This window comes from Babylonia areolata, chromosome 29 (genome assembly GCF_041734735.1).
Source record: "Babylonia areolata isolate BAREFJ2019XMU chromosome 29, ASM4173473v1, whole genome shotgun sequence".
Classification (NCBI taxonomy): Eukaryota; Metazoa; Mollusca; class Gastropoda; order Neogastropoda; family Buccinidae; genus Babylonia; species Babylonia areolata.
In genome coordinates, this window is record NC_134904.1 from 29324278 (window position 1) to 29335574 (window position 11297).

Here is an 11297-nt window from a genome sequence, read left to right on the forward strand (position 1 = left end):
CATGTGTACACAAATACATAATATAATAATAATAATAATAATTATTATTATTATTATTATATATATATATATATATATATATATATATATATATATATATATATATATATATGTGTGTGTGTGTGTGTGTGTGTGTGTGTGTGATGTGTGTGTGTGTGTGTGTGTGAACACAACAAACTTTCATTTATCATATATCTATTATCCTCATGAATAAAGAATTTTATCTTGTAATCTCTGTCTGTCTCTTTCTCATACACATCTAATTCAGTAAATACATTCCACATTTGAATCTATTTTGTTACAGAACCTCTCTCTCTCTCTCTCCATCTCACACACATAGACACACACATGTGAGCACAACAAACAACTCTTTCATTTAATAAATATTCATGTATCCTCATGTATAAAGATCTCTCTCTCTCTCTCTCATGTGTGTGTGTGTGTGTGTGTGAGCGAGTTTGAAGGAATTCTATATCAAAGTTCAAATTCACAAGACATGTCATAGTATTCAGATCTTAAACTGTATGATATGAATAATACTGATTCAACCCACACATGTTCTGATCTTGATTATAAAAATGATACCAAGTTGACAGGATCTGCTGTTCAGGATAGCTGTGTTTCAAAGATGTGTGACACTGCCTGGTGTCGTGTAGTGCAGGCCGTGTAGTGCAGGCCCGGGGTAGTCTGCTGCTGATGCCGAAACTGAGCCAGTGGGGAGTTGTCAGACTGGTCAGTTTTGAGAGTGGCTGACTTCATCAGTGGTTTGCTGTCTTTTTGTTCTTCTTCTTTCCCTTCTCTACCGCCTTCATGTGTTGTCAAACACAGTGTGTAACAAGCATCGTCTGCTACAAGCATGACTGACACCAGTCTCGGGGTAAATGACGCCCCATTTTGCCATCTAATTTTAAAGTTGATTTGAAAATTGAGTATTTTGTTAAACTAATAACATGTAGAGCCAAGTACGAGTACTTCTAAACGTTGTATGAAGTGAAAAGGATTTCATTTTGAGAAAAGTCAAGACTGGACATTTTTACGGGTCATCAAGGGTATTAACTCTCATGGTTTATTATTTTTAACTGTGAATTCTGACTGATTTTGATGATGTTTTTATGGCAGTTTGGGGCATAATCCAGTAAGTGATGAGGCGTTCACAAATCTGTTTCTGAATAAATATTTAACGGTCTCCTTCTCCAACTTTCCATCACATGTTATCGTGTACTGTTGATTGAATATTGGACTGAACGGGCAGGTCAACTACTTTAAACAAAATGTTGCCCTTCAATGTTGCGAGCACGCACTTTGAATATGTATAAATATGTGTGCGCAACTGATTTTGCCCATGACCTTCAGGGCTCAGCCAATAGTGAATAGATCTATAAAGTCCACTCGTCGTATTAATTTAGTATTTTCCGAAAAAGACCACTTGGGCGAATGAACATAGTGAAAGCCCTGTACACTGAGTAAAAACACACAAGCTTTTTATGTATTGAGTATAATTTCAAAATGTAAAGCTGAAGATGAGAAAGATCAGTTTAAAGCAAATTAACTCCCCTGCCATTAATTACAGATTAATTTCCCCTTTTATTATTTGCACCAAAGACTTGCAAAATAAATATAACTTCCATGCTTAGCAAAAGAAGTTCCTGTTTGAACAAAAATTGATAAAAATGACTGCTCTTGTTGTTGTGTCAGAATATAAGATCAATGTGCCAAGTTTAGAGAATTAAAAAAAAAAAAATAATAAATAACAGTAAATTCAATTTGCATATAATTTGGCTTCTTTTTTATATATTTTTTGTGCCCATCCCAGAGGTGCAATATTGTTTTAAACAAGATGACTGGAAAGAACCAATTTTTTCCTATTTTTATGCCAAATTTGGTGTCAACTGACAAAGCATTTGCAGAGAAAATGACAATGTTAAAGTTTACCACGGACACACAGACACACACACACACACACACACAGACAGGCAACTGAACACCGGGTTATAACATAGACTCACTTTGTTTACACAAGTGAGTCAAAAGGGGTGAAAAAAAACTAGTTTCGCCGTTTCTAGCAACGCTGGCTGTTTTAAAGCCTTCCTGGTCAGAAGAGTGGGAATGAAACTTGGGCAAGACACTTCATCACTTTCATCAGATTCTAGCAAGGACAGCAGCAACCTTCTCTGCTGTTTCTGGTGGTCACAGTTGGACACAACTGACTATCAAACATACATAATTCATAACAAACACGGACAGGCCCCACAGACCTGCCCCTCCCCTCTCCCACCACCTCCTCACCCCCCAACACACACACAAAACTGTTGATGACATGATGACCACTCACGGCTAAGGGATCTCCTCCCAGTGGGCCCTGCATAATGAGGAACAAGGGGTACTGGAGCATGCTGAAGATCGCAGACGTCGTCAGTGTCACGCCAAACAGCTTGCCAAAGTGTTCGTTGGGGAACCTGCCACCACACACACAATCGTACCACCATCACCACACACACCACTGTCACTATCTGATGGGAACACATCATTCTGTATGATCAATGGTTTCTCCCACTGCAATGGGGATTCCATTGACAGCTCAGTCTTTTTGTGAAGAACAATGGCTCTAAAACAGTTTGCAGCTTCGCTTTTCTGAAGGACCACGACTCTGAAACTGTTCCACAGCTTAGTCTTTTGTGAAGTACAATGACTCTCAAACTGTACAGAGCTTTGTTTTTGTGAAGGACAATGACTCTCAAACTGTACAGAGCTTTGTTTTTGTGAAGGACAATGACTTTTAAACTGTACAGAGCTTTGTTTTTGTGAAGGACAATGACTCTCAAACTGTACAGAGCTTTGTTTTTGTGAAGGACAATGACTCTCAAACTGTACAGAGCTTTGTTTTTGTGAAGGACAATGACTCTTAAACTGTACAGAGCTTTGTTTTTGTGAAGGACAATGACTCTTAAACTGTACAGAGCTTTGTTTTTGTGAAGGACAATGACTCTCAAACTGTACAGAGCTTTGTTTTTGTGAAGGACAATGACTCTCAAACTGTACAGAGCTTTGTTTTTGTGAAGGATCATGACTCTCAAACTGTACAGAGCTTTGTTTTTGTGAAGGATCCTGACTCTCAAACTGTTAATATTAAGTTTTTTTGTGAAGGCCCATAACTCTCAAACTGTTTAAAGCTTACACTTTTGTGAAGGACTATAACTCTAGCGGCAAAACAGAACACACTAACGCACTGGCTCACGCATTAACAACAAAAGAAAACACACTGAAGCATTGACAATCACTCACTAACAACAAAAGACAAGAGAGGCAAGGCCTTCAAGACTCACTTGTGATACACTTAAAAAAAAAAAAATCTAATCATTAAAATGTGTTCTGTATTTGTTATTATAAAGCTTCGGGTTAAAAGAAAAAGAAAAAACAAAAAAGAAACAAAATGTCTGAACGGCACATTCGAACCCCGCGTGTTTGGGTGAGAAAAAACTGTCTTACCCATTACACTATCGTGGCTCCCTAGCTGACGTTCGAAAATATAATATTTAAACATGCTTTTTTAAAGGGCGATAAATCGATTGCGGTATTTGCAGTGAGAATGCTGTTTAAATCATATTATTCTGGTGTATCTTGGGCATTCAAAAAATCTTTAAGGGCAATTAAAAATTCTTTTTAAGTTTGCGGTACAGGTTATGTGGCTATCGCCACAATCACGCTGCAACATTTAGCCATTTTCTCTGGATCTAGATAGCTGTACAAGTTTAGTTACACCCGGTTGACAGGGTCGATTCACTTTCTCTTTTATGTTCATTCTAGTTTTACAGTTTTAAAGTTGATATGAAAATTTAGTATTTTGTTAAACTAATAACATGTTGAGCCAAGTACAAATACTTCTAAATGTCGTATGAAGTGAAAAGGACTTCATTTTGAGAAAAGTCAAGATTGGAAATTTTTACATTTCATCAATTCAAGGGTATTAACTCTCATGGCTTATTATTTTTAACTGTGAATTCCGACTGATTCTGTGGATATTTTTATGGCAGTTTGGGGCATAATCCAGTAAGTGATGAGGTGTTCACAAATCTTTCTCTGAATAAATATTTAATGGTCTCCCTCTCCAACTTTCCATCACATGTTATCGTGTATTGTCCACTGAATATAGGATTGAACGGGCAGGTCAACAACTTGAAACAAAATGGCATCGTTCGCATTAGCGAAGAATATGAGCACGCGCTTAGAATATGTATAAATATGTGTACGCAACTGATTTTTGCCCATGACCTTCAGGGCTCAGCCAATAGATCTATAAAGTCCACTCGTATTGATTTGAGTATTTTCTGAAAAAGACCACTTGGGCGAATGAACATAATGAAAGCCCTGTACACTGAGAGTAAAACACACAACCTTTTTATGTACTGAGTATAATTTCAAAATGTAATGTTTAAGATGAGAAAGAGCAGTATAAAGCAAATTAAGCCCCCTAGCATTAATCACAGATTAATTTCCCTTTTTTACTATCTGCACCAAAGACATGCAAAATGAATATAACTTCCATGCTTAGCAAAAGAAGTTCCTGTTTGAACAAAAAATGATAAAAATGACTGCTCTTGTTGTTGTATCAGAATATCAGATCAAAGTGCCAAGTTTAGAGAATTAAAAAAACATAAATATAACAGTAAATTCAGTATGCATATAATTTGGCTTTTTTTTCTTTTTCTTTTTTTTTTTGTGCCCATCCCAGAGGTGCAATATTGTTTTAAAAGATGACTGGAAGGAACTGAATTTTTCCTATTTTTATGCTAAATTTGGTGTCAACTGACAAAGTATTTGCAGAGAAAATGGCAATGTTAAAGTTTACCACGGACACACAGACACACACACACACAGACAACCGAACACCGGGTTAAAACATGGACTCACTTTGTTTACACAAATGAGTCAAAAAAGAAAAAAAAAGTCCGAACGGCACATTCGAACTCTGCGTGTTGGGTGAGAAACAACTGTCTTACCCATTACACTATCGTGGCTCCCTAGCTGACGTTCGAAAATATAATATTTAAACATGCTTTTTTAAAGGGCGATAAATCGATTGCGGTATTTGCAGTGAGAATGCTGTTTAAATCATATTATTCTGGTGTATCTTGGGCATTCAAAAAATCTTTAAGGGCAATTAAAAATTCTTTTTAAGTTTGCGGTAAAGGTTATGTGGCTATCGCCACAATCACGCTGCAACATTTAGCCATTTTCTCTGGATCTAGATAGCTGTACAAGTTTAGTTACACCCGGTTGACAGGGTCGATTCACTTTCTCTTTTATGTTCATTCTAGTTTTACAGTTTTAAAGTTGATATGAAAATTTAGTATTTTGTTAAACTAATAACATGTTGAGCCAAGTACAAATACTTCTAAACGTCGTATGAAGTGAAAAGGACTTCATTTTGAGAAAAGTCAAGATTGGAAATTTTTACATTTCATCAATTCAAGGGTATTAACTCTCATGGTTTATTATTTTTAACTGTGAATTCCGACTGATTCTGTGGATATTTTTATGGCAGTTTGGGGCATAATCCAGTAAGTGATGAGGTGTTCACAAATCTTTCTCTGAATAAATATTTAATGGTCTCCCTCTCCAACTTTCCATCACATGTTATCGTGTATTGTCCACTGAATATAGGATTGAACGGGCAGGTCAACAACTTGAAACAAAATGGCATCGTTCGCATTAGCGAAGAATATGAGCACGCGCTTAGAATATGTATAAATATGTGTACGCAACTGATTTTTGCCCATGACCTTCAGGGCTCAGCCAATAGATCTATAAAGTCCACTCGTATTGATTTGAGTATTTTCTGAAAAAGACCACTTGGGCGAATGAACATAATGAAAGCCCTGTACACTGAGAGTAAAACACACAACCTTTTTATGTACTGAGTATAATTTCAAAATGTAATGTTTAAGATGAGAAAGAGCAGTATAAAGCAAATTAAGCCCCCTAGCATTAATCACAGATTAATTTCCCTTTTTTACTATCTGCACCAAAGACATGCAAAATGAATATAACTTCCATGCTTAGCAAAAGAAGTTCCTGTTTGAACAAAAAATGATAAAAATGACTGCTCTTGTTGTTGTATCAGAATATCAGATCAAAGTGCCAAGTTTAGAGAATTAAAAAAACATAAATATAACAGTAAATTCAGTATGCATATAATTTGGCTTTTTTTTCTTTTTCTTTTTTTTTTTGTGCCCATCCCAGAGGTGCAATATTGTTTTAAAAGATGACTGGAAGGAACTGAATTTTTCCTATTTTTATGCTAAATTTGGTGTCAACTGACAAAGTATTTGCAGAGAAAATGGCAATGTTAAAGTTTACCACGGACACACAGACACACACACACACAGACAACCGAACACCGGGTTAAAACATGGACTCACTTTGTTTACACAAATGAGTCAAAAAAGAAAAAAAAAGTCCGAACGGCACATTCGAACTCTGCGTGTTGGGTGAGAAACAACTGTCTTACCCATTACACTATCGTGGCTCCCTAGCTGACGTTCGAAAATATAATATTTAAACATGCTTTTTTAAAGCGGGATAAATCAGTTGCGGTATTCGCAGTGAGAACGCTGTTTAAATCATATTATTCTGGTGTATCTTGGGCATTCAAAAAATCTTTAAGGGTAATTAAAAATTCTTTTTAAGTTTGCGGTAAAGGAGACGTGGCTATTGCCGCAATCACACTGCAACATTTAGCTGTTTTCTCTGGATCTAGATAGCTGTACAAGTTTAGTTACACCCGGTTGACAAGGTCGATTCACTTTCTCTTTTATGTTCATTCTAGTTTTATAGTTTTAAAGTTGATATGAAAATTGAGTATTTTGTTAGACTAATAACATGTAGAGCCAAGTACAAGTACTTCTAAATGTCGTACGAAGTGAAAAGGACTTCATTTTGATAAAAGTCAAGACTGGAAATTTTAACATTTCATCAATTCAAGGGTATTGATGGCTTATTATTTTTAACTGTAAATTCCGAATGATTCTGTGGATATTTTTATGGCAGTTTGGGGCAAAATCCAGTAAGTGATGAGGTGTTCACAAATCTTTCTCTGAATAAATATTTAATGGTCTCCCTCTCCAACTTTCCATCACATGTTATCGTGTATTGTCCATTGAATATAGGATTGAACGGGCAGGTCAACAACTTGAAACAAAGTGGTGTCGTTCGCGTTCGCGAAGAATATGAGCACACACTTAGAATATGTATAAATATGTGTACGCAACTGATTTTTGCCCATGACCTTCAGGGCTCAGCCAATAGATCTATAAAGTCCACTTGTCGTACTGATTTGAGTATTTTCTGAAAAAGACCACTTGGGCGAATGAACTTAATGAAAGCCCTGTACACTGAGAGTAAAACACACAAGCTTTTTATGTACTGAGTATAATTTCAAAATGTAATGTATAAGATGAGAAAGATCAGTTGAAAGCAAATTAAGCCCTCTAGCATTAATCACAGATTCATTCCCTTTTTTTACTATCTGCACCAAAGACATGCAAAATAAATATAACTTCCATGCTTAGCAAAAGAAGTTCCTGTTTGAACAAAAAATGATAAAAATGACTGCTCTTTTGTTGTATCAGAATATCAGATCAAAGTGCCAAGTTTAGAGAATATAAAATATATATATATATATATATATATATATATATATATATATATATATATATATATATATATATATATACATATATATATATATATATATGTATGTATGTATATATAACAGTAAATTCAGTTTGTATATAATTTGGCTTCTTTTTTTCATTTTTCTTTACCCATCCCAGAGGTGCAGTATTGTTTTAAACAAGATGACTGTTAACTGAATTTTTCCTATTTTTATGCCAAATTTGGTGTCAACTGACAAAGTATTTGCAGAAAAAATGGCAATGTTAAAGTTTACCATGGACACACAGACAACTGAACACCAGGTTAAAACACAGACTCACTTTGTTTACACAAGTGAGTCAAAAACACATTCAAGCATTGACAATCACACACTAACAACAAAATAAAACACACTCAAGCACTCACAATCACACACGAACAACAAAAGAAAACATACCCAAGCACTGACAACTGAACACCGGGTTAAAACATAGACTCACTTTGTTTATACAAGTGAGTCAAAAACACATTCAAGCATTGACAATCACACACTAACAACAAAATAAAACACACTCAAGCACTCACAATCACACACTAACAACAAAAGAAAACATACCCAAGCACTGACAACAAAAGACAACACACACACACACACACACACTCACAACAACGGAAAACACACTTCCGCATTGGTGACAAAGAGAGAAAAATACACTCACACACTGGCAACAAAGGAACAAACACTCAAGCACTGGTGACACAGGAAAACACAGTCTCACACTGACAACAAAAGAAAACACACTCACACACTGACAACAAAAGAAAACACACTCACACACTGGCAACAAAAGAAAACACACTCACACACTGGCAACAAAAGAAAACACACTCTCACACTGGCAACAAAGGGAAAACACACTCACACACTGACAACAAAAGAAAACACACTGGCAACACTCTCACACTGGCAACAAAAGAAAACACATTCACACACTGGCAACAAAAGAATACACACTCTCACACTGGCAACAAAAGAAAACACACTGTCACACTGGCAACAAAAGAAAACACATTCACACACTGGCAACACCCACACACTGGCAACAAAAGAAAACACACTCTCACACTGGCAACAAAAGAAAACACATTCACACACTGACAACAAAAGAAAATACACTCACACACTGGCAACACTCTCACACTGGCAACAAAAGAAAACATATTCACACACTGGCAACAAAGGAAAACACAATCACACACTGGCAACAAAAGAAAACACACTCTCACACTGGCAACAAAAGAAAACACATTCACACACTGACAACAAAAGAAAATACACTCACACACTGGCAACACTCTCACACTGGCAACAAAAGAAAACATATTCACACACTGGCAACAAAGGAAAACACAATCACACACTGGCAACAAAAGAAAACACATTCACACACTGACAACAAAAGAAAATACACTCACACATTGGCAACTCTCTCACACTGGCAACAAAGGAAAACACAATCACACACTGGCAACAAAAGAAAATACACCCACACACTGGCAACACTCTCACACTGGCAACAAAAGAAAACACACTCTCACACTGGCAACAAAAGAAAACACAATCACACACTGGCAACAAAAGAAAATACGCACTAGCAACAAGAAGAAAACAAAAGCATTGTCAACAAAAGAAAACATGCTCACACACTGGCAACGAAAGAAAGCATGCACAAAAGAAAATACACTCACACTGACAAAAAGACAAGACACTTCGGGACGAACAAGCAGGCTTCCGACAAGATCGCTCGTGCACGGATCACATCGCAACCATGCGCATCATCATCGAGCAGTCCCTGGAGTGGCAGACCCCCCTGTACACAGTCTTCGTCGACTTTCAAAAAGCTTTTGACAGTGTCGACCGAGATGTCATCTGGAGACTGATGTACCACTATGGATTTCCACCAAAGTTTGTAACCATCATCCAGCAAATGTACGAAGACGCCACCTGTCAAGTGATCCACGATGGGAAACTGACGGAACCTTTCAGTGTGCAAATCGGCGTCCGCCAGGGTTGTTTGCTCTCACCGACAATTTTCCTGATGGTGGTTGACTGGGTCATGAGGCAGTCTACAGCAGATCGGAGGACAGGCATCCAGTGGACTTTCACTAAACAGCTGGAGGACCTAGACTTCGCAGATGACATAAGTCTTCTCTCCCACAGGCAGCAAGATGCGCAGGAGAAACTATGTCGTGTGGCAGAAGAAGCTGAGAAGACTGGACTCCAAATCAACATTGGGAAAACAGAGGTCATGAGGGTCAACAACAAGAAGCAAGATCCAGTGCAACTACACCAAGAGAACATCAAGGAGGTTGACAAGTTTGTCTACTTAGGCAGTGTTGTCAGCAAAGACGGGGGGACGGACGAAGACATCAAGAGCCGTATCAACAAAGCAAGACACGCCTTCAACACCCTTCGACCAATCTGGAGATCGACAGCCCTCTCAATCCGCAACAAGATCCGGATTTTTAACACCAACGTGAAGTTGGTTCTACTCTATGGCTCAGAGACGTGGAGAGTGACAAAGACCAGCACCCACAAGCTTCAGACATTCACCAACAGATGTCTAAGAAACATCCTGAACATCAGATGGCCAGAGGTTGTCTCCAATGAAGAACTTTGGAACATGACAAAACAGGCCCCACTGGAGACGGAAATCAAGAAACGGAAATGGGGATGGATAGGCCATACACTACGCAAGCCTGCAACAAACATCACAAGACAGGCTCTTGATTGGAACCCTCAGGGGAAAAGGAAAGTTGGCCGTCCGAAGCAGAACTGGCGGAGAAGCATTGAGGCAGAGACAAGGGCGGCCGGAATGACGTGGGCCGAACTGAAGAGGACCAGCCAGAGCCGGGTGCGTTGGAGGAGTGTTGTTGCGGCCCTATGTTCCCCACGGAATCAAGAGGAATAAGTCAAGTCTGACAAAAAGAGGAAAACACACACTCACGCATTGGCGACAAAGGCGGAGTTTGGGCCGTAGAGGAAGGAGCGATGCAGACAGTGCAGGACAAAGGTCAGGTACTGCAGCTTGAGGACAGGGATCATGGCGCACACCGTCAGCAACACAGACACCGTGCTGTTCAGCACAAAGGACGCTATGGCCGCATGAAGACGCTCTGAAACATCACAGTTTCAGTTTCTCAGAGATCAGAGATGCCAACCCCCTGTCAAGTGTTTGTAGGAACAATCAGGAAATTTGGTAGGAACACTCAGACTCCCGAGCCACATCAGCAAATGTACATTTCGTCTACAAGTCATACAAACAACTGGGCCTACCTGCAACACGGTTAACTGCTACGATTAAGCTGGGTTGGTCAACTCAATGCTGTTTCAATGTAAACATGTATGTGATTAGCTGAGCATCATCAAGTGAGACCAAGGTTAGTAGTGACTGCCCTGGCATCATGATCTAGAGCGTCTGGGTACTGTTACAACAGGAAAGCATGTGACCATGCTATCTAGTCAAAAATGAAATCGTCTGAAAATTTTCAACATTGGCATAACGTCGGTAAAAACTGCGGTCAAGCATAACAAAATATGGCAAAACTGTAACAGCTGGCATCTCTAGTTTCTCAGTGAGGTG

The 11297-nt window shown here is 38.3% G+C and overlaps 1 protein-coding gene across 1 annotated transcript in view; it reads right to left on the minus strand.

Moving 5' to 3' along the window:
- Positions 1-11297, minus strand: part of LOC143274638 (equilibrative nucleobase transporter 1-like) — a 56231-nt gene that overhangs the window by 9487 nt on the left and 35447 nt on the right. The window contains 2 exon segments of the mRNA XM_076578511.1: positions 2333-2456; positions 10662-10830. Of these exon segments, the coding sequence (XP_076434626.1) occupies positions 2333-2456; positions 10662-10830 (293 nt within the window).